The sequence below is a fragment of the Pongo pygmaeus genome, chromosome 5 (assembly GCF_028885625.2).
Source record: "Pongo pygmaeus isolate AG05252 chromosome 5, NHGRI_mPonPyg2-v2.0_pri, whole genome shotgun sequence".
NCBI classification, from domain to species: Eukaryota; Metazoa; Chordata; class Mammalia; order Primates; family Hominidae; genus Pongo; species Pongo pygmaeus.
The window spans coordinates 33,517,597-33,538,689 of NC_072378.2; the positions used below are offsets into that span (position 1 = coordinate 33,517,597).

The 21,093-nt window shown below is 57.2% G+C and overlaps 1 protein-coding gene across 9 annotated transcripts in view; it reads right to left on the reverse strand.

Moving 5' to 3' along the window:
- Nucleotides 1-21,093, reverse strand: part of COL11A2 (collagen type XI alpha 2 chain) — a 29,652-nt gene that overhangs the window by 2,069 nt on the left and 6,490 nt on the right. For 2 of the 9 annotated variants that reach the window (XM_063666097.1, XM_063666098.1), the window contains exons 6-65: nt 20,834-20,917; nt 20,418-20,669; nt 20,129-20,191; nt 19,282-19,461; nt 16,267-16,326; nt 16,120-16,161; nt 15,824-15,886; nt 15,415-15,489; nt 14,871-14,957; nt 14,583-14,639; nt 14,383-14,436; nt 14,225-14,278; nt 14,072-14,125; nt 13,833-13,886; nt 13,589-13,642; nt 13,462-13,506; nt 13,286-13,339; nt 12,816-12,860; nt 12,566-12,619; nt 12,336-12,380; nt 12,147-12,200; nt 11,876-11,920; nt 11,588-11,641; nt 11,414-11,458; nt 11,171-11,224; nt 10,729-10,836; nt 9,674-9,727; nt 9,321-9,374; nt 9,167-9,211; nt 9,029-9,082; nt 8,858-8,902; nt 8,659-8,712; nt 8,505-8,558; nt 8,218-8,271; nt 7,687-7,794; nt 7,447-7,536; nt 7,208-7,261; nt 6,879-6,986; nt 6,633-6,740; nt 6,438-6,491; nt 6,281-6,334; nt 5,977-6,084; nt 5,725-5,778; nt 5,493-5,546; nt 5,215-5,268; nt 4,999-5,052; nt 4,555-4,662; nt 4,143-4,196; nt 3,895-3,948; nt 3,708-3,761; nt 2,999-3,052; nt 2,626-2,733; nt 2,459-2,512; nt 2,265-2,318; nt 1,915-2,022; nt 1,708-1,761; nt 1,366-1,401; nt 1,126-1,179; nt 744-1,011; nt 59-171 (exon numbers count right to left, since the gene is read on the reverse strand). In XM_063666097.1, the coding sequence (XP_063522167.1) occupies nt 59-171; nt 744-1,011; nt 1,126-1,179; nt 1,366-1,401; nt 1,708-1,761; nt 1,915-2,022; nt 2,265-2,318; nt 2,459-2,512; nt 2,626-2,733; nt 2,999-3,052; nt 3,708-3,761; nt 3,895-3,948; nt 4,143-4,196; nt 4,555-4,662; nt 4,999-5,052; nt 5,215-5,268; nt 5,493-5,546; nt 5,725-5,778; nt 5,977-6,084; nt 6,281-6,334; nt 6,438-6,491; nt 6,633-6,740; nt 6,879-6,986; nt 7,208-7,261; nt 7,447-7,536; nt 7,687-7,794; nt 8,218-8,271; nt 8,505-8,558; nt 8,659-8,712; nt 8,858-8,902; nt 9,029-9,082; nt 9,167-9,211; nt 9,321-9,374; nt 9,674-9,727; nt 10,729-10,836; nt 11,171-11,224; nt 11,414-11,458; nt 11,588-11,641; nt 11,876-11,920; nt 12,147-12,200; nt 12,336-12,380; nt 12,566-12,619; nt 12,816-12,860; nt 13,286-13,339; nt 13,462-13,506; nt 13,589-13,642; nt 13,833-13,886; nt 14,072-14,125; nt 14,225-14,278; nt 14,383-14,436; nt 14,583-14,639; nt 14,871-14,957; nt 15,415-15,489; nt 15,824-15,886; nt 16,120-16,161; nt 16,267-16,326; nt 19,282-19,461; nt 20,129-20,191; nt 20,418-20,669; nt 20,834-20,917 (4,323 nt within the window). Of the gene's footprint in view, nt 1-58; nt 172-743; nt 1,012-1,125; nt 1,180-1,365; nt 1,402-1,707; nt 1,762-1,914; nt 2,023-2,264; nt 2,319-2,458; nt 2,513-2,625; nt 2,734-2,998; nt 3,053-3,707; nt 3,762-3,894; nt 3,949-4,142; nt 4,197-4,554; nt 4,663-4,998; nt 5,053-5,214; nt 5,269-5,492; nt 5,547-5,724; nt 5,779-5,976; nt 6,085-6,280; nt 6,335-6,437; nt 6,492-6,632; nt 6,741-6,878; nt 6,987-7,207; nt 7,262-7,446; nt 7,537-7,686; nt 7,795-8,217; nt 8,272-8,504; nt 8,559-8,658; nt 8,713-8,857; nt 8,903-9,028; nt 9,083-9,166; nt 9,212-9,320; nt 9,375-9,673; nt 9,728-10,728; nt 10,837-11,170; nt 11,225-11,413; nt 11,459-11,587; nt 11,642-11,875; nt 11,921-12,146; nt 12,201-12,335; nt 12,381-12,565; nt 12,620-12,815; nt 12,861-13,285; nt 13,340-13,461; nt 13,507-13,588; nt 13,643-13,832; nt 13,887-14,071; nt 14,126-14,224; nt 14,279-14,382; nt 14,437-14,582; nt 14,640-14,870; nt 14,958-15,414; nt 15,490-15,823; nt 15,887-16,119; nt 16,162-16,266; nt 16,327-18,788; nt 18,984-19,281; nt 19,462-20,128; nt 20,192-20,417; nt 20,670-20,833; nt 20,918-21,093 lie in introns of those variants that run through there. The other 7 variants (XM_063666099.1, XM_054490821.2, XM_063666100.1 and 4 more) reach the window with 7 other exon arrangements.

Below are 21,093 nucleotides of genomic sequence, written 5' to 3' on the forward strand. Positions count from 1 at the left end.
AAGCCCTGAGGGGGTGCACTATGGGGCAGGGGAGGGGCAGCCAGGGGCCAGCTCTCACCTGCGTGACATCATCCCTAGGCGTCACACAGGTCTCACCCCCTGCTGTGAAGTTGCAGAAAACTCGGAAGGCATCCCGAGCACAGCCCTGGTTGGGGTCGACCCAGTACTCTCCTGTTGGGTGAGGGAGAGGGGAGGTCAGGGCCACCTAGGTCCAGGCTCCAAGATGCTCATTGCCCCCACATTCCCTCTTCCCTCCCAGCCCTCCCCAACATGCTGTTAGTCTCCTGGTCCTCCTCCCTCCCAGAGCCCTAGAATCCAGATTCTACTGCAGCATCCTACTGCTGCAGCCCACTTTCATCATGTGACACCTCTGCCCCCAACAGTAACCTCAGGCCCTCTGACTGGAGGAGGTCCGAGTATGGACAGCCTCATACTGGGACAACATGTGTTTGCAGGCGCTCACACAGATTCATCTGTTCAGGTGCAAACAGGTGTGTGCACGTATGTATGTTTATCTGCTCCTGCAGACACTGGGCTGATAACCAACTGTTACACACTGACCCAGATCAGTTGCTAAAGTATTGGGATACTTCTGACCCGGTTGGTAAATAGCTGCAGTTCCCAGCCCCTCAGCCCTCACCCTTAACCCAACACCTTCTCCAAGACTCCCCCAGCATCCATTCTGCTTGCTCAGTACCCATGCTGTTGGAGAGATGTTTGTGCTCCCTGAGGCTGGCACTGACCATCGGGAAGCTCTGGGTGGCACAGCTTCAGGTCCTGGCAGGTGCGAGCAGGGCTGTCCTGGGTCCCCGTCGGCCGCCTCATCTGCTCGATCTCCTCCCGCAGGGAGTCGAGTGAGCCAAAGATCTCCTCCAGCCCCCCAGGACTGCCGGGGGCTCCCCCGGTCGGTATGGCCTCATCTTCCTGCATCAGGCGGCTTCCATCCACCGAGCGCCGAGTCTTCTTGGGCATCTGAATGGGCAGTGGCTGGATCACCTCACCTGGGGGACCCTGGGTGCAGGGACAGATGGAGAAGGCAAGAGACGAGGTTGGTGTGAGGGTGAAGTATGGCAGCAGTGGAGCAGAGGGGGACGGCCCTGGGAGCAGCCCTGACTCCTCACTCACCGGGTGTCCTGGAGGGCCCTGCACACCCTTCTCTCCCTTGGGTCCGGCTGGGCCCTGACAAGGAATAAATGAGGTCATGGAGGGGTCAAGAGGTCAAGCATGGATCGAGGTCACAGAAAGATCAAATCAGCCTCCTGGCTGGAATAAGGGGCTCCTTGGGGGGAGTCTATTTGCCCTGGAGAGATATCATCAAGTCCAGAGGGGGTGGGGCAAAGGTCAGAGCTGAAGGGGGTCACTCACTGTGGCTCCTTTGGCTCCTTTGGGGCCAGCAGGTCCCTGTGAAGTGAGGAACAAGAAAGAGACGGTCACTGCAGAGGAAGGACAGGACTCAGAGGAGCAGGGAGGCAAGGTCCCAAGTCCACAGGAGCCTCGGGTTACTACAGGAGGGGCAGTCCTGTGGGAATACCAGGACATTCAGAGCCCTGCAAGTATGGGGAGGAGGGACTGGTGGTGACAGGACAAATGGGGGACCCTGAGGACTATGCTTGTTAGGCTGGTAGTTCCGTGGAAGTCATTGGGAGGCCATGGGTGGGCAGCAGAGGGGTTTAGGGGATTTAGTGGAGGAACAGAGGCAGTACTCACGGGGAGGCCGGGGGGACCTCCAGGACCAATGGGGCCGGATGCTCCTGGGATACCCTAGGAAGGGTAGTGGCTGGTTCAACTGGGTCCTCCACCCACACCCTCCTGAGCACCTGCTCGCTTACCCACAGCTGAGTCCCAACTCCAACTCCACCCCTCTCCACCCCACTCTCAACCCCCACAACTTCCGGGACCATGCCCTCTACTCACCGTCTCACCCTTCTGCCCAGGGGAGCCCTGAGGCCCAGGAAGTCCCCGATCTCCCTTCTCTCCCTGCTCACCCGGGGGCCCAATCAGTCCAATGAGACCTGGGTGGCCCTAGAGAAGGGTGCAGGCAGTCAAGAGAATGCAAAGAGGAGGCATGTGGATGGGGGAGAAGGGCCAAGAGGACACGGAGAGGGAGCCGGGCACAGGGTTGGTGAGTGGCCCTCACTGAGCAGGGACCCCCTGGGACTGGCTGCCTGAGGCCTGCAGCAGAGCAGTGGGCACTCAGGTCCCACAGGTTTCAGGGGCAAGGGTGGTGGGAGAGACACCTGGCTGCGTGTCTGTCTGTCACTCACCTTCTCTCCCTTGGCTCCAGCATCGCCCCGGAGACCAGGCAGCCCCGGGGGTCCCTGTGGAGAGATGGGAATTCACTCTCTTGAGGGAGAGGTGGGACCAAGTTCTCCCCAACAGCCTCCACTTCCTCCAGGGCTTCAGCTCTGTCCCAGGGCACCGCCCTCACCCCTCACCCAGCCCAATCCCAGTCACTCACCACAGGACCTGGGGGCCCAGCCTGGCCTGTAGCTCCAGGTCGGCCTTGCTGACCCTGAAGATTCGAGGGGACCACAGGGGTCAGGAGGAGCATCCCCACACTGCACCCCTCCCATGGCCCCTCACTCCCACCCCAGCCCAGCCCAGCCCTTCCCTGCAGTGACTCACCACTGAGCCTGGGAGCCCCCTCAGACCATCAGGGCCAGGTTTCCCTGCTGGGCCTGCAGGACCCACCGGGCCTGTCTTCCCCGGGGCACCTATAGCACCGGGATCTCCCTGAAACACACACAAGGAATGTGTCCTGAAGGGCAGAGGAGTTGGGTGTGGGCAGGGGGCAGAGGGTCCAAGGTGGAAGGTGTGAGGCAGGGAGGAAGGGCCAAACTCTAGGAGCCCCTAGTGCAGAAACAAGTATAGGGAACGCCTGTCCCCAAAAGGGCCTAACATGGGAGAGGTGGACATGGCATAGGCATTTGGAGACGGAGGCATCTGAGGGGTGGGAGGCGGAGGGGATGCTCCAGCACCAGGGTGGCCTTTCCCTCACCTTGGCTCCCTTCCCTCCTTGTCGCCCCTCGGGACCAGGCGAGCCAGCAGGACCCTGCAGATGGAGCGGGAAGGAAGAGCACATGAGGCCATGGGCAGCCAGGCTCAACTCTTCCCCCTTCGTGTCCTAGACACATACATACACATGCGCACACACACACGTGCATACACAGAGGGCTGATTCACAGATGTGCAGAACAGATACAGCTGTGACAGTTGTGAAAATACTGGGTAGTCTGTACATTTGGTGAAGGGCCACTTGCCCACACCCTACCTGGTGGCCCGTCTCCTGCCCCAGAAACTAAAAAGGTTCACCCCTGGCCCACAGAAAAGCTGGCCAGCCCCTTCTCCAGTTTCCATTCTCCTTTGTTAGTAACCACCACTACCCCTGGTGAAAACATACACACAAGAACCCAGGAACAAACATGCCTGAGATACCGCACACCCATCAACCCATCAGCTCCTGCACACACACTCGCCCAGGGCAATGAGGTACCGCATACCTTTAAACCCACCAGCTCCTGCACACACACCCACCCAGGGCAATGAGATACCGCACACCCTTAAACCCACCAACTCCTGCACACACACACACCCAGGGTAATGCAGACACCAGGCACCTCCCCGCCCGTCCCACCTGTCATTGCCCAGCCTCCAACCACACAGCCCAGAGACTGCCTCCCAAGGTCTCAGGGATCCACCTCACTTACCCGCTTTCCAAGTGGCCCTGGGGGTCCATTCTCCCCAGTGGGACCAGGGGATCCCTAGGGAGAGAGGAATTGGGGTGGCTGAGTGTTTATCCTCCAGCCAAGGGACCCCTCAGGAGTGGGGCACAGAAGAGGGATAAAGGGGATGAGGCTTGGGCTCAGGGGGGTGGTGGGGTCACCAGGCACTCACAGGCTGTCCTGGCTCACCATCCTCGCCTCGGTCACCCTTAGCACCATCCTGGCCCTGCAGAAGTGAAGCAAGGTCTGAGGTGGGCCCCCAACCTGGCTGGCATCACCCCCAAAACTGTCAATATCCCATCCCCTTGCCTGCCCTGCCATACACCCAGCTTCCCAATACCCAAGCCCAGCGGCCACACAGAGGCCCCCCAATAGAAGCCCCACCCTTTTTGCCCCTTCCCCTCTCTGAGTAAGACTCACCCGAGGGCCACCTTCTCCAGGGGGGCCAGGGTCACCAGGAAAACCAACAGGACCCTGATCCAGATGGAGAATAAGAGTCAGGGTCACAGCTCCCTAAGCCCACCCAGCACATGCCACTGCCTCTCTAGAGGCAGTGCCCACCAGTAACCCCCAGGAAGAGGTCTCCTGCACCCCTTTCCCTACCACGTGCACTTCGTGTTGTCTAATGCCTCAGGGTATTAACTGCAGGGCATCTCTCACTTTCTCTCTGGATCCTAGACCCCGTGCATCCCTCTCGATGCCCCATTCCCAGAGCATCCCCCCGACTCCTGGGCTCCCCACACTCCAAGATCCTCCCTCACACACACCCATATTCCCAGGTCTGTCATTCACAGGGCCTGAGAGGACTCGGCCCCCACCGCCCCAAACTCACAGGGTTCCCTTTGGGGCCATCATCGCCTGTGGGGCCTTTAGGCCCTGGTGGTCCTGGCTCTCCTGGCTGCCCCGACTCTCCTTTCTCTCCACGTTCCCCGCGTGGACCCTGCAGAACAAGCAGAGGACACAGATGGCCCAGTGAGTCTTGAAGATCAGGGATGCAGCCTCTGCTTCTGAGACACCTTCAGCCATCCCCTACTCCCCTCAGTGACAATGGGACATAAACAGAAAGTCAAGCCTATAAGGGGAGTCCCCTAGTCCCCTTCCCTTCAAGGAAGGGGAAGAAGGGCTCACTCAGACCAGGGATCAGGCCTCATAGAGGATGGCAGGGAGCAGAGACTCTTGCTGCAGAGGAGTGTCAGCTCAAGGAGGTCACAGGAAAAGTGGAGGCAGGGTTGAGGCGGGTGATGGGGATTGGGGAGTAAGGCCTTGGTGCTGTCACCTTGACACCTGGCTCGCCCTGGATCCCTGGAGATCCTGACTCTCCTGGTTCCCCCTGCAAAGAGATTAGAGTCAAAAACCTCCTCTCCTTCCCAAGCCAAAAAATTCTGATATTCCCCACATCTCATTCTCTTTTGTCTCCCCACCCAAAATTGGCAGAAATCCAACTCCCATCCCCCACTTCCATGACTGGTCCCTTCACCCCCTTTCCAGTTACCTTCTCTCCAGGGGGACCCAGGTTCCCAACACCTCCCGGGGGACCTTGTGGGCCCTGGAAGAGGAACAGAAATAGGTGTCATTGCTTAGGAAGGAGGTGCCATTTCAGGGCAAAGTCCCAGATGAGCAGCCCAAGGTCACAGCAGTGAGGCAGTGGAGGCCTCCCGGGAGTAAGGGCTTCTCTTGGCCCCTGAGACGATACTAGAGTTTATGGTCTGGGAAAGGGAGGCAGAAGACCAGACATATTGATCTCAAGGGACAGGGGCTGAGATGACTCACATCAGCGCCATTGGGTCCAGCTGGACCTCGAGGTCCTGGGGGGCCAGGTGGTCCCTGGGGGGAAACAGATACACCACAGATGAGGAAGGGAAGTGAGACGGCTGAGCATGAATGGTGGAGAGATGAGAAGAAGCAGCCAGGCCAGGGACTTGGCAGTGGGGTATGGGGTAGGGGCTGGCCAGGGATGGGGGTGACTAGTATGGGGGCTAGGGTCAGTAGGGGTCACACTCACCATAGGACCCACATCTCCTGTTTCTCCCTTCTCCCCAGAGGGGCCTGGCAAACCCTGTGCAGGTATACAAAACATGGGCCCAGGTGACCACCCCACCCAAAGCACAGCCCTAGGCAGATAGGCCCCACAGTCCCCTCTCCTCAGACCCCACAGGCCCTCCAGTCCTCATCAGCAGGCTGCTGGCAGGGTCTGGGGCAAACATCACCCCATCCTGACCCCACCTCTCAGCCCCTGTCCTATCCCCCAACACACCTGTAGGCCAATGGGTCCTGGAGGCCCATTGAATCCTCTTGTTCCTTCATCGCCTTTGGCTCCAAAGTGTCCCTGGGGTCCCCGAGCTCCGGGCTCCCCATCTGCTCCCTGCAGGGTTGAGGGAAAGCAGAGACAAGGACACAGGGATGGGTCATGGGTCAGGTGTTCTCTATCCACAAATACCACACACAGCTGGGTGCCAGGCCCAGAGCCCCTGCTCCCACTCCCAGCCACGAGGGCAGAGGGGAGCTGAGGGAGGACCAGAGGCTGCTGGGCCTTTGGTGGGGCTGGAGGGGTCACTCACCGCTGCTCCAGGCTGCCCCACAGGACCAATGGGTCCAGGGGGTCCAGGAGGGCCCTGGGTGAGAGAAGAGAGTCAGAGACACCAAAACAGGGAGAGAGGTCAGGTGGGAATGGCGTTAAAGGCCAGGAGGTCAGAAGTCAAGGTCATGGACACTTACATGTTCGCCCTTGTTCCCTTTGGTGCCCTTCTGTCCAGGGTCCCCCACCTCACCCTGGGAGGAGAAGGCAGACAAGATATTAGAGAAAGGTGATGGGTAGAGTGGGAAGGATGACATGACAGGGGCCAGGGGTCATGCCCAGGTCAGCCATCTCATCTGGAGAGAAGATTGGTCGGGGTCTGTGGGGTCCCTCACCTTGTCTCCATCCTCTCCAGCCACACCTGGAGGCCCAGCAGGACCAGGAAGTCCCACAGGACCCTGCACCCCATCTCGGCCAGTCGGGCCAATGGGGCCCTTCTCACCCTGTGGGACAGGAGGAAGGAGTCATGGCCTGGAGGTGACCCTCACCCTCAAACACCCCACAGGAAACTTGTCATAGCCCATCAACCCTAGGCTCACAGAGCCCTCCCCAGTACCCCTCCCCAGGACCCCCACACTCACCGGGACACCTTTCTCTCCTGCTGCTCCAGGGGGACCCTGCGGGCCTGGGCGCCCTGGCGGACCAATGGGTCCCCCTGATCCTGCTGCACCTCGTTCCCCAGGGGAGCCCTGAGAAAGCAGATGGTCAGACCCCCAGGAAGGAGACCCCAGCCCGCCCATACCAGAGAACCTCAGACCACAATCCCCAGAAGCTCCCAAAATCAGATGCATTCTGGCTGTCCCTGCCCAGCCCCACAGCCCCTGGTGGTATCGGGATGCCACTCCCACCCTTCCTCACCCACCCCTTTCCCGGGTCCTTTCTACCACCCCCCCCGGAACCCCAGACTCACTGCAGGGCCAGGGGGGCCAGACGGACCTTCATTCCCCTTCAAACCAGGTCCACCCTATGAAGAAGACATTTGGGGAAGATGAGACTTCACGGAAAGAGAAGGGTGAGAGCTGGAAAGGGAAGACAGGCTCCAAAAGATGGAAGTGGGGAGTGACATGGAGGGGGTCAGGGACAGGGTCAGGGAGGGGGCTCAGGATGCTTGGTGCTTGTGACAGGCAGGGGTCTGGGAGTCACACTCACAGCAATGCCTGGGAGGCCTCTCTCTCCTGGGAATCCCCTCAGACCAGCAGGACCATCCTTCCCTGGGGCCCCAGGGGGACCAGGGTCACCCTAAAAGGAAAGGAGAGGTGATGAGCCAGAGCCATGCTCCCAAATTAAACAGAGAGCTCTCCAGCCCCCCTCAAATCGCCAATTACCTGTTCCTTTCAGCACCCCAATCCCCAGTTCCCCAACTTCCACTCTGCCTGGCCCCTCACTGACCTTTGTTCCTTCTTTTCCAGCCGTCCCAGGTAGTCCCTGCTCTCCAGGGGGCCCCGGGGGGCCTGGGTGACCTCTCTCCCCCATAGGGCCGGTTTCTCCTGCTGCTCCCTAGACAAAAGCAGAGAGAGTTCCTGATATCAGGCCCTTCATCTCACTGTCTGCCAAAAGAGCCCACCCTGGCCACCCTAAAACACTCCTCCAGAACCCCTTTATCACTGCCCCAAAGCTCCTGGGAAATTCCCCGGCATTCCTGGGCCACTGCTGGGTTTTCTCCTGCCCCATGTGGAGTAACTACACCACCTTGTGTCTCTGTTGGGGAACTGCCTCTCCTGGGGGACAAGACGATGAGAATGCGCCCCAAAACAGACTGAAGTTCAGGACCCCTGCCTGAAATCCCAGCCCCCACTATTGTCCCCAGCCCCAGGAGTCTGGGTCAGGTGGACCAGGGGCAGGGGTGTGTGACCGAGAGAAGAGGGGCAGACAGACTAATGCTAGGGTCCGGGGTCCACTCTCTCCTAGGGACAAACCTACCTGAGGTCCCACCACTCCTGGAGGACCAGGGGGGCCAGTCTTCCCTTGGAAACCCTAGGCGAGGAAGAGAGGAGAATGCAGTGAAAGCAAGCGTGGGCGCTGTGGAGCAGATTCCCAGGAGGAAGGATCCCAGGCAGGATCACACCAAGCCCTGGGCCCTGGGTCTGAGCAGCACCAGGGCAGGCTCCACTCTGCCAGGAGAATGTCCCTGTGGGCTTTCCAGACAGCTCTGGGGTTAAAGGGTCTGACGGAGCCCCCGAGAATGGGTGGCCAGGAGCATCACTCACCACTTCTCCTCTCTGGCCTGGGTGTCCCGGAAGCCCGTCCTTCCCAGGGGGGCCCTGGAAGGGGTTCAGGTGTCAGGTGAACTCTCGGCTGGAAAGGGGGTAGGGAAGAAGGACTCAGAGAAGCGAGGTGGGTCAGAGCTCAGGGTCAACTTACCGGGGGTCCTTTCGGTCCAGGAAACCCGTTGGGACCCTGAGGTCCAGGGAGGCCCTAGAGACAGAGGTGGGGGGAGTCAGGAGAATGGGGGCAGGGGCTGAGTGGGGGAACTCAGCTTCCTTCCTGGGGTGAGGAGGGAGCTGGCTCACCCAGGCTCCCTGGGGAGCTCAGGGGAAGGGGACTCTCGATCCACACTCACCCTCTCTCCGGGGGGCCCATGGGGGCCATCACCACCAGATGTTCCCTGTGGGGGGAAACAGAGTCAGGAGTGGGAAGAGCTGCTTTCCAGCTGTCCCCGAGGTCAGGGTGTTGAGGGAGAGCTGGGGCTGAGTGGGCAGGGGGCAGATGGAGCCTTGTAGAGACCACTCACCTTAGCTCCAGACTTCCCAGTGGCACCTCGGGGTCCCCGCTGACCCCGTGGACCCTACAGAGGGAAGAGGAGTTGTCAGAGAAACCCAAATGCCCCCCTCTGGACCCTGAGCCACCTGTTTCTCTCCCCTGCACTCACCGTGGGGCCCCGTTCTCCCCGAGGCCCTGACTTCCCTGACAGGCCCTGGTGGGAATGAAGCAGAGAGAACATTACCCAGGGTGAGACTCCCCACAGACCCCCTCTACACCTCTCCAGCCCTTCCCTTCTCACGCCCTCCCACCCCCCAGCTTACCCGGGCTCCCTTCTCTCCACTGGCGCCAGGAAAGCCAGGAAATCCTAGGGACCCCTGGTGAAAATGGGGAAATTGAGAAGGTATGAAAGGTAGGGTTCAGGAAGGGGCAAAGGGGGTCAGGAAAGGCCACAAAGGCAGTGGCCAGGGAGACCTGAGCTCTGCCAAGAACTAAGTGGCCTTGGACAAACCCCTGCTGCTCTCTGGGCCTCTTTCATCATCTATAAAATGGGAGTCAGCTAAATTCCCTCTGGGGTCTCCCACTGCCCTGCATCTGTGCTTTCTGGAATCAGGGATCAGGGAAGGGAAAAGGAGAAGGGAAAAGGAGGAGGGGCACGTATGGGGCACGGCATCACCTTGGGTCCCTGACGTCCAGGATAGCCAGGCAGACCAGGAACACCCAGCTTGCCCTGTGGAGGGTTAGGGAGCAGTTAGGAGTGAGAGGAGGCCCAGATGCTGCTCCACCCCTGGAGACCTCAACCCTCGCATATAACGGCCAGCCCCCACCCCCCACCCAGCAACACACCCCACACACCCCAGCCTCTAGCCCCTCATTGCTTGCCCCATAGCTGCCTGACTTTTGTTGTCTCTCCTTCCCGTGAGTGGATTTTCCCCAATTCTAGTGCTGGGATCCCACCTCCCCTGCGCCTGCAGAGGTAGCAAGTCCTTCAGGGTCACTGTGATCTAGCTGCTTCCCACCTGTGAACCTCAGCTCCATCTACCCCATGAGGGAGGTGGGGTCTACCCCAGCACCCACTCCTGCTCCACCAAGACCAATCCCCCTGCAGGCCCTTTGCCCACCACACCCCGACCCCCGTGCATGCCCCCTTCCCCAGAGGCTCCAGGGCTCATCCTGCCCAGGCAGCTGCAGAGCAGGGCTTAGGAGCAGATTCTGAAGCCAGACTGCCTGGGCATAACCCCTGGCTCTGCCCTTCACTGGCCATGTAATTAACAAGCATCCCTCTGCCTCTGTAAAACCTCAACAAAACAGTACGTCACATGCCTACCTCATAGGATAGATAGGACGCATCAGCACAGCACCTGGCATAGGGCAAGCGCTGGGGAGAGTCAGCTCTGGAGACCACAGACCTCACTACTATTAGACAGTCTTATCTCAGAACTCCTGCTGCTTGGAGTCCGAGCGCATGTTCACTCTGCCTTGAAGCAACAGCTATTCTCTAAGCCTTGTCTCCATCCAACTCTTCATGACAGGGACTTTTCCCTGACTTCTTATACATCCCCTCTGCCCATCAGCAGCTGAGAGATGCCATTTACACAGACAGAAGTATAACTAATGCATGGCCGTCTTCAACTGACTGGCTGACTTCAGCAGCGGGCACCCCCCATGCCCATCCTGACCCCAGTGCCCACACCCCCAGAGGACCCAGGCACAGAACCCTCATCCCATCACCTTCTCGCCCATGAGCCCCGGGGGCCCAGGGTCACCAGTCGGTCCAGTGCGTCCCTTTGGCCCCTCAGGACCATCCTCTCCCCTGGAACCAGGGACTCCAACCTCGCCCTGCGTGAGAGGGAAGGACAGGTGAGTGTTGGGGACTGGAGGTGGGATCTGGGCCCAGAGGAGAAACAGGCATCAGTGAGGCTGAGGAGGGCTAGAGGGGTCCCAGGAGCCACTGCAGGACAGGAAGCCCACAGGGTAGGGATAGTGTAGTGATGGGAGGGCAGGCATGACACAGACCATGGGGTTATCATCCTGTAGGGATCAGGCTCCCAAGGGAACACAGCACTGGAAATGTGGAGTCTGGAGACTCAGGAGAATAAACTGGTGCTTGGGGTCTCCAGAGTGGAGGCTCAGTAGGACACGGAATTGGGGCCAGTGTGGGGTCTCTACTCACCCTGTCACCTTTCACGCCTATGTCACCTTTGAACCCGGGAAAGCCATCCTCGCCCTGAGAAAGATAGAGGTGAGAGGACCCCACAGATGACAGAGGGCTGGGGTTCTAATGGGGATTCCGAGAACATAGGTGGAAGCAGTGGCTCAGGAGCTGGAGGGCAGTGCGGGGCAGGCTGAAGGGAAGGCAGTGAAGACAGGAGATGGCAGGACTGAGGTGCTGGGAAGCTGGGGGCATGGTGCTCACCTTCTCACCCTTATGACCCTTCAGACCCCGAATTCCGTCCACACCCTAGAATTAGAGAGGGCATAGAAGTAGAGTGATCAGGTGATGGAGGTGGGTCGGAAGGACCAAGCTCCTAAGACCCCATATGGCTCCCCTGACTACAGCCCTTTGTCTCCCAGCCTGGTGGTCAGTTACCTTGACCCCTCGAGGTCCTGGGTATCCTAGAGGACCCTGAGGTCCAGAGGGACCCTGGAAGAAAAAAGAGAGGCATTTATAAAGGGGCCTCAGAGTGTCACTGTGGGGGCCTCCAGGGGTGGGAGAAATGGAAGTAACAACATTGCTGTCTGGGTAGGGTTACAGGGCACAGGAACTGAGAATGTGGCAGAGCCATATGAATAATGAGACAAGGAAATCCCAAGGACTTTGAGGCTCTAGAGTCTGGGTGGAGACTCCCTCAGGGGATAAAGACATGGAAGATCTCACCTGGTTTCCTTTGGTTCCAGGGGGACCTTCCTTCCCCGGGTGACCCTGGGAGTAAGGGATAGAAAATGTGACCAGTGGCCCCTGTCACCCTCTCTGCACCCCTCCCTACATTTCTTTCAACCCAAATTTCCTGTGACCTAGTGAAGCCAACTGTCCATGGACAAGCACCACCAGTGACCTTTCAGTGCAAGGGTCACTGAAGGAACTTTGAGGTCATGCACTGGGGTGGAAGGCCAAGGGGAAGTGGATTTGGAAGTGAGGGCCCACTCACCGGGGGTCCATCTGAGCCAGGCATGCCAGGGAGCCCTGGCTTCCCTTGAGGACCCTGCAGGAAGACAAAGAGGCTCAGGGTCACTAGAGGGGTCATGTCTGGACACAGACAAAAGCCCAGCAGACATTTAGGGTTCTCCCTACATCCCCACTCTAAACTCCCTGTCCTCCAAATCACTTAGTCACTTACCTTCTCTCCATGAGGGCCGATGGCACCCTGGGGCCCAGGGAGACCCTACATACAGGGAAAGAGAAGTCACAGGAGCCTCCCAGGGTCTCTTCTAGCCAGCCTTCCCATTCAGAGCATGAGCAACAAGGGCCTGAAACCCTTAATTTCCTGTATCCTTCCAGGGTCTGACCCATTGTGGAAGCCCAAGGGAAGTCACGAAAATTGGGAAAGGGAGTAGGGGCACCGCTCACCTGGGTCCCAGGGGTGCCCTGTTGTCCAGGAGGTCCTGGCTCTCCCTGGGGTCCCTAGAAACAGGTGACCAGGCACAGGTCAGAAGGAGATGGTGATAGAACAAATTTAGAGCATGGAGCTGAGTCACAGCAGCGATAGCCAAGAGGGCAAGAGCAGGAAGCAGGCAGGGGTCAAAATGGTGGCCAACAGGATGCTGGCAGGGACGTCGGGGGATAAGAATGGGGGCAGGATCTCCTATCCATCACTCACCAAGCTCCCTTTGGGGCCCTGGGGACCATCCATGCCTCGGACGCCCTGAAACACAAGATGGGTGTGAGCAGCCTGAAGGTGGCCCGGAGGGACCTGTGGTTTTCAGAGTCCCAGCCATTCCCGAGGGTGGGACGGTCAGACCTCCAATCCATCCCGAACCCAAGCAAACACGGCTGGCCCAGGCCTGCAGGGTGTGAGACTGTGGATCTGTGGGCTTGTGGGCTTTGGTTTTGTTTTTCTTGAGGATTTATTTCCTATGCCCAGAACCCTCGGGGCACCACACCACATGGCCCTCCCCGTGTGCGGGGAGCGTAGGCTGAGGCAGGGCAGTGTGGGGCCAGAGCAGGGGGAGCTCACAGGGAATGGGAAGCATGCCGAGAGAGGAGAGGGAGCAGGAAGGCAGCTAGAAATGTGGAGAGTTGGAGAGGTCAAGGGGTCACCTCAGGGTCAGAAGTCAGGGAGTCACTTACAGGGGGTCCAGGAATACCAGGTGGGCCTTTGGGGCCAAGGAGACCTCGAGGTCCCTGCATTCAGGGCGAGGGGAGGAGACGGCATGAATGGATAAAACTGTGTCCCTTTAGTGCCCATGTCCCCCTCCTGGCTTCCCCAGAGCCCCCTCCCCCAGCACCAGCCCTTGGACACTCACCGACTCTCCAGGCAGCCCTCGAGGCCCAATCTCCCCATCATCTCCCTGGAGGAGGAGGACACAGTGAAGCTGCTGTGCCTTCTAGATCTCCCCTGCACCCAGCCCCTACATTTGCCACTACACTTACCCTCTCTCCATCCTCACCAGGGGGACCAGGAAGGCCCTGGGCACCAGTATCACCCTGCAAAATGGGGGAACTCATAAGAGGGGCCTCAGAGCCCCCAACACAGGCAGACACCGAACCTCTGCACTTAGCCGATCCATTACTTTCACCAAGCTCCTGCCAAGCCTCCAGCCTCCCTTCCCTACCTATCCTCACTCCCATAGAAGATATATCCCGGATTACAGCACACACCCACTAATGTACTCACCCTATGGCCCTTCTCTCCAGGGAGCCCTGGGAGTCCATCAAAACCTCGGTCACCCTAGGAGGAGGAGGGGCGGCCAGTGAGGACACAGCCCTGTCCAAGCCCACCCCTCCCTACTGCACCCTGAGTTGGGGGGGTGCTGATCCTGGGGGAGCCTAGGGAACTAGGCTGTCCCCAAGAAACAACTGAGCCCAGGGTGGGCTGAAGGCTACAGGCTTCAAGGAGGGGCCCAAGCCTGTTACCTTCACTCCAGGTTCTCCAGGCATCCCTCGGGCTCCATCAGCACCTGCCCGGCCCTGGGAGAACAAGGGAAGTGTCAGAACAAGCAGAGGTGCAGTCCCCCACACCGCAGGCCCTGTCTCCCCACAACACCCATCCACCCCTGAGGCACTCACCCTTCGCCCAGCCTTGCCAGGAGGGCCTGTGAGGCCCTGAGGTCCTCTGGGGCCCTGGTGAGAGGAGAGATGGGGTGGGGTTAGGAGGCATAGGGAAGGGAGTGAGGGAGACTGAGCTGGGGAACAGATATGGGGGTGCAGTGGAGGAGGGTGGTCACCTGAGGTCCTAAGTCTCCAGACTCTCCTTTCAGGCCAGGGCTCCCAGGTTGGCCCTGGGAGAGAGAAGAGAGGATGGCCGTAAGGAAGGACACAGCCAACAGTGGCCTCAGAGTGTTCCCCAAAAGAAGCCCCTTTCCAGAACTATCCACACCCCACACACAAATAAAGCATCCTCCACCCGAGCACCCTGCTCACTCACCAAGGGTCCAGGGCGCCCTGTGTATCCCATGGGGCCAGGGGGTCCACGGAGCGCCAGCTAGGGGAGCAGGGGGACAGCAGAGCTGAGGGACAGGCAGTGGGAACCCCCAGCCCCAGCACCCTCCAAATTCACCCTTCCTCTCCTGATCCTCATCCACCGCCCAGGATTCTCCCCAACCTCCCTGTTAACCCCAAACCAACCCAGGCCTCCCCTGCCGCACATTCACTCCAGCCAACCCTTCCAGTGCCCCCCAGAGCCTTCCCTTTCCAGGGAAGCAGCCCCACTCACCCTCGCCTGCTGCAGGATCGCCTGGGCCTGAGCCTCCTGGGCCGCCACCACAGGGCCCTTGTCACCCCCACCACTGCCAAACCGGAACTGAGGGCAAGGAGAGAAGGTCCAGGTTCTCTTCCAAGAAAGTCATGGGACCCTCCCAGCCAGAGGCTTTCTCCAGCGCTTCTGCCCCTTGCCCCAGGTTCTGCCCATCCAGCATTTCCCATGGCTTCCAGATAATCACTTAGAGGATTCCAGAAACTCAACTCCTGCCCTCCTCCTTCACTGTCCAGCCTCTGCCTCCAGAAAGACTCTCTTTTGGTTCTAGAGCCCCTGAAATATATAGGCTGTTCTGCCCAGTCCTAGAAGACTGGTGTTTGGTTCTAGGTCACCTAATGAGGCCCCATCTCCCCAACCCCAAAGACGAATCCCTTTGGAGTGATGATCTTTGATGATCTTTAGAGACTCCTCCATAGCTTTCCTGCCCATCTGGTTCTTGGTAACATGACACAATTCCTTGTCTTCCCCATCAGCATGTTCCAAAACCCAAGAGACAACTCACTGGGAGCATGAGAGATGTGCCAGGAGGACCAGGAGCCCCATCTGATCCAGGGAGCCCTGCTCGGCCAGGGGGGCCCTGGAGTGGGAAGAGAATGCAAAAGATGGGGTGAAAGATAATGGGACATCAAGATCTTAGCATGATTTTGAAATATCCTCTTCAACAGAATAAGTGTAGACTCCTCTAGCTCTTTCCTGAGTCTCCCACCCCCATGGGGAAAATTGAGGGTTAGAAACCAGATCAGTACCCTCCCCAACCAGAGTCTGCCCTCCTTTCTGGTTGCTGGGAAGCACAACCATCCCCTCATTCATTAACAAGCCACCTAACAAGAAATTACTGGGCATGGCAGCCCTCCCTTGGATACCACTAGCTCCCCCAAAGCTCCCCCCTCACATAGAGGACACCCCCTTACCCTCTCTCCAGGGTCTCCAACTGGGCCTGGGTTCCCCTGGATGCCAGGGGGACCAATCAATCCCTGAGGAACAAAAGAGTAGGGGTCAGGTATGGGCATTCAGACAGGTGTGGACACTCAGCCTGTGGCTGAGGAGTGGTCTGTGCAGAAGAGATCTGGGAATCTGGGAAGCGTTGATTGGAGGGATGCTCCCGAGTTCTGAGGAGGAGGCCTGGGCATATGTGGGGAAGGCTCAGATGAGCACATAGAAGGGGTTTCTAAGAAAATAATGGCCACCAAGTCACTGCTAGACTTACCGCAGGGCCTTCTGGGCCAGGAGGCCCCTCCACGAGCATACCCTGTGGAGTCAAAGGTTAAAAATCAGAGGCGACAGGACCAGCACACTCAACCCCACTTGCTTCTCCTATTTCCACTGCCTCAGCCCTGTGACCAGCATAACTTACAGGTTCCAACACCGCAGGCTCTCCTTTCTCTCCCTTCAGCCCTCGGGGTCCATGGGCAGCCTGAGGGAGACACACATGTAACCCCCAGTGGGGTCCGTGAGCAGCCAGGACACTAGGCCTGTCCCCATCTCAACTCCAACCTTGATTCTTAGATCCTCTCGAGACCACTTCAGCCCTACCCAAAAGCCCCACAGCCCTCCCCTAAAACTCCCTCTTCACAAACCTTTCAAGCCTGCCAAGGAGACCTCAGGGTTCCCTGTGCCCCCAGTTCCCAGCCCCACCTCAGCAAACACAACTTCTCCATCTCCCTGAGAGCCTCTTTCAGGAAGGTCCCCAGAACCTTCCAGTGTTTTTGTTTGTTTGTTTGTTTTTCTTTTTTTTTGAGACGAAGTCTTGCTCTGTCACCCAGGCTGAAGTACAGTGGCGCGATCTCGGCTCACTACAACCTCTGCCTTCCAGGTTCAAGCGATTCTCCTGCCTCAGCCTCCCAAGTAGCTGGGATTACACTGGGATTACAGATGTGCACCACCATGCCCGGCTAATTTTTGTATTTTTATTAGAGATGGGGTTTCACCGTGTTGGCCAGGCTGGTCTCAAAGTCCTGACCTCAGGTGATCCGCCTGCCTTGGCCTCCCAAAGTGCTGGAATTACAGGCGTGAGCCACCACACCTGGCCCCTTTCAGGGATTTTTAAACCACCCACCTTCCCAAACCCTCTTCTAGAGGACCCTATCCCATCTCCCAAACTCCTTCCCTAGAACCTTAAGAAACCTTCCACACATTTACCCCCAATACATCATAAAAGAATCTCTCTAAGATTGTGGGTAGATTTTTATTTGGGGTGAGAGGAGGGCATGGACCCACATGAGAACCTGATAAAAGCTAGGCCGGGCGAGGTGGCTTACGCCCATAATCCCAGCACTTTGGGAGGTGGAGGCAGGCAGATCACCTGAGGTCAGGAGTTTGAGACCAGCCTGACCAACATGGTGAAACCCCGTCTCTAATAAAAATACAAAATTAGCCGGGTGTGGTGGCACATGCCTGTAATCCCAGCTACTTGGGAGTCTGAGGCAGGAGAATTGCTTGAATCCAGGAGGTGGAGGTTGAAGTGAACCAAGATCGTGCTATTGTACTCCAGTCTAGGCAACAAGAGCAAAACTCCATCTCAAAGAAAAAAAAGAATCTGATGAAAGCTGTGAGTCTTTCTCCAGAAATGAAAAAGTATACACTATTATGCACAGAATTTTATTTAGGATTTCAAAGGGTTCGCAAGTTTAAATATGCCCCAAAGGTTAAGCATCCATACTCTAAGTAAATTTGGAGGCCAGGCATGGTGGTGCACGCCTGTAATCCCAGCACTTTGCGGGGCCGAAACAGGCAGATCATTTGAGGTCAGTAGTTTGAGAGCGACCTGGCCAACATGTGAAACCCCGTCTCTACTAAAAATACAAAAAGTAGGCGGGCACAGTGGCACATGCCTGTAACCCCAGCTACTCGGGAGGCTGAGGCAGGAGGATCGCTTGAACCCGGGAGGCAGAGGTTGCAGTAAGCCAAGATCCTGCCCTGCACTTCAACCTGGGTGACAGAGTGAGACCCTGCCTCAAAAAAAAAAAATTGGAGAGCAGTCCCCACTGATTGCATTGCCCTTCCTCTGGCCCTCAAGTACATTCCAAGCCCACCAGTTCCCTCCCTTGCACACCTCCACTCAGATACCTGTTCCCAACTCTAGGGCCAGAAACAAAATAAGAACATGAGGAATGGGAGACATTCACCACCACCCCAACTCCCCCCAACAAAGATCTTCAGAATGTCCCTCTCCACCTTCATTCTGACCAAACAGCAATGATCAGTTTCAAAACTCTCTGAAATCCCATATCGACCCCAAATACCCAGAGAGCAGCATAAAGGAAAGGCCGTAGAAGCTCAAGGGAGGCAAGAGAGGGGAGGTATGGGATGCAGCAGCAGGATAGAGGAGGCAGCCAGAACTGCCAGGCAGGCAGAAGATGGAGCGGAGTAGACAGGAAGCAGTCCCACTGACAGGGAATACTGGAAGATACGAGAACGACTAAGGGACACAGAACAAAATGACAAACACTTGGAAGCAAGAATGATGCCAGGGCCAAGGAAAATTAAACATGGCCAACATGGCTAGAAAACAAACTGGACAAACAGGAAGTGGCTGAACAGACAGGAAGCAGCGAAGGAAAGAGGATCCAGGAAGTGAACCTTCAACAACAACATGGCTACCGTGACCCAGAGAGAAAAGAAAGGCACAAAACAGGTAGAATGTGACTCCTGCAAAGGGAATCATGACAGTGAAGGGTAATTCTTCCAGAAAACACAAACATCAAGGCTAGGACACACAGGAAGTAGCCATGAGAAATATCAAGGCCCACAATGGAAACTTTATGATTTAAATGACCTGAGACATACAGGAAGTGGCTTATTGTCAAAGGAAATTGTCACAAGATAGCATGAAAAACTAGAGCCAGAACAGAAATAATAAATCCCTTGCAGTCCAACCTGACACAGTTACCAAGATGGATGCCACAGCTGGAGAAGGCAGGAAGGGACAGATAATAAGTGGCCTGTAGGTTAAAAAAAGGTGACACAGGAAGTTAGATCGTTTGGTAGAAACATGAACAAAAAATTGTTTCACCAAGAAGAAATAATAGAGAAACACTGAAAATGGACACAAGGTAGTAGTTTATTGACCAAAAGCTTTATGAAATCCAGTTCACAGTTAGACAGGAAAGTGGCTACATAATTTTTTTTTTTTAATTCCCAATTGCCCTGAGCAGAAGTATCCACAAGAGTCATAAGGTAAGACATTTGGCAAGGGAAGGCAGGTAGTAATCTTCTCAAGCAACAAATACATCATATGTGAACAGAAAATGACAAGTCACAGATGGGAAGTAGCTCACAGCCAACAGCCAAGGATCGAAACCAACAAGAAGCAATTCTTTCACCAATCCCACTGGTGGTCAAGAATGAAAGAGAAGCTCCTTTCACTTACGGCTCCTGAGTGGGCTGTCTCCGCAGAGAGGGCAGGGCCAAGCTCTGTCTCCTCACGATAATCATCCCCATAGCCATAGGTGTAATCGTAGGGCCCTTCAGGGGGGTCTGTGCCACCCTCCCCATATTCCTCTGCCTGGAACCTGTCGGCTGTGGGGGGGACCTGGAGATCTGTCTGCTCCTTCCCAGGGATGGGGAGGGAGAGGGGTAGATGGGGATGTTAGGGCTGAGAGGAGGCTTACCCTGGACCCCAGGGTGTGACAACTTCTAGCCCAAAGGATTCTGAGGTTAATTAGAACTGGAGTTTTTCTCCCAAGAAGAGCCATGGGAGTGGTTGTGTATAAATGGAAGGGCCATCAAAGGCCAAAAATGGGGAGAGATGTCCAGAAAGTGGGTCCAGTGGGAAGAAGTGGTGGATAAAATGAAGGGTGGCCGGAGGGCTGGAGGCAGAGTGGACAGTCCATGGACACAATGACAGACAAAGGAGTCCAGGAATGACCAAAGAGATAGAGAAGACAAAAGGTGACAACATTGGACAGAAAGTGGCTCCTGGGAACAGAAATAGGACATAGAAAGTAAGACTATTAGACACCAACGTGGAGACGAAGTCACTCAGGAATCAAAGAATCATGGAAGGAGGCCTGGATACTGAAGGGAACTGGCTGGACTTAGAAAGTCAAGCAGGCCCATAGTTCTAGAGTGACCCAAAGACAGAGGCCATCGATGGAAATGAGGAAGAACCCTCCGGCCAGAGGAGGGGCTGGTCCATCAAGACGTCATGGGCTGAGGAGAGTGAGTCACAGGTGCCCATTGCCCCCAGCTGGGGTGAGGGTGGGGCATAGAGTTACCTCCTCAAGGGGTGGCAAGAGGCTCGACTCCAGGATTTCTTCCTCTTCACCTGGGGTGGGGTCCTGACCCCAAGGAGAGAAGAAGAGTAGCACAGGGTGGGAAGGAAGGAGAAAGGTTAGCGGAAGGGAGGCAAAGCAGCACCTGTCCCCCGAGGGCAGGGTCTGTCTGTGCTGGGGGATGGGGGAAATCTCAGATCTTGCAGCCCCTTTGGAGGGAGATAGTTTGGGGACCGTGAACCTCCAAGGTCATAGAGGTTTGGGGGCAGAGATCTGGATGCCCCGGCTCTACCTGCCGGTAACTGCTGCCTCTGGTCCTGCGGGGGGGCCAGGCAGTGGGGGAAGCTGCCCTCCGAGCTGGGTGTCGGGAAAGGGGAGGCTGGTCCCATGCTGGGCCAAAGCCTGCAGTTGGAGAGGGCTTCCGGCCCGGTGAGGGGGATGCCTGCCAGGCCGCTGACCTCTTGGCAGGTGGGGTAGGCTTTCGAGGAGGGGTCCGATGCCCCCTAGGGGAAGGGGGAGGCCTGTGGTGGGGGCTCCCAGGGTGCTGCAGCAGAGAGACAGGGAGGAGGCAGGAAGTAAGTAAATCCCCATAATCTAAACACACTGTGCCTCTCCCCACAGCATGGGGAGGGGAGGAAGGTGTCCTAGGAGATGATTGCTGGGGGTGCTGGGATAAAGGGAAGAAATGAAGGGGTCCCTTGAGTTTACCTGATAATCAGGGGTTGTCCCCGTAGTCATCACATCATAATAGGGGGGCTCGTAGTCGTAGTAGAGAGACTCAGTGGGCTGAGACTGGGGGGTGGGCATAGAGAGGAAGGGGATGGGGTAATTGGAAGGTGTAGGGTGAAGGGCGGGAGAGGGAGATATAAAGATGATGTGGGAGTTGGAAAACGGGGGAGGTGTGGAGTTAGGAAACAGAGTTGAAGATGAAAGGAGAGGTTGAGGGTCAGGAGGGAGGTGGGGAGAGG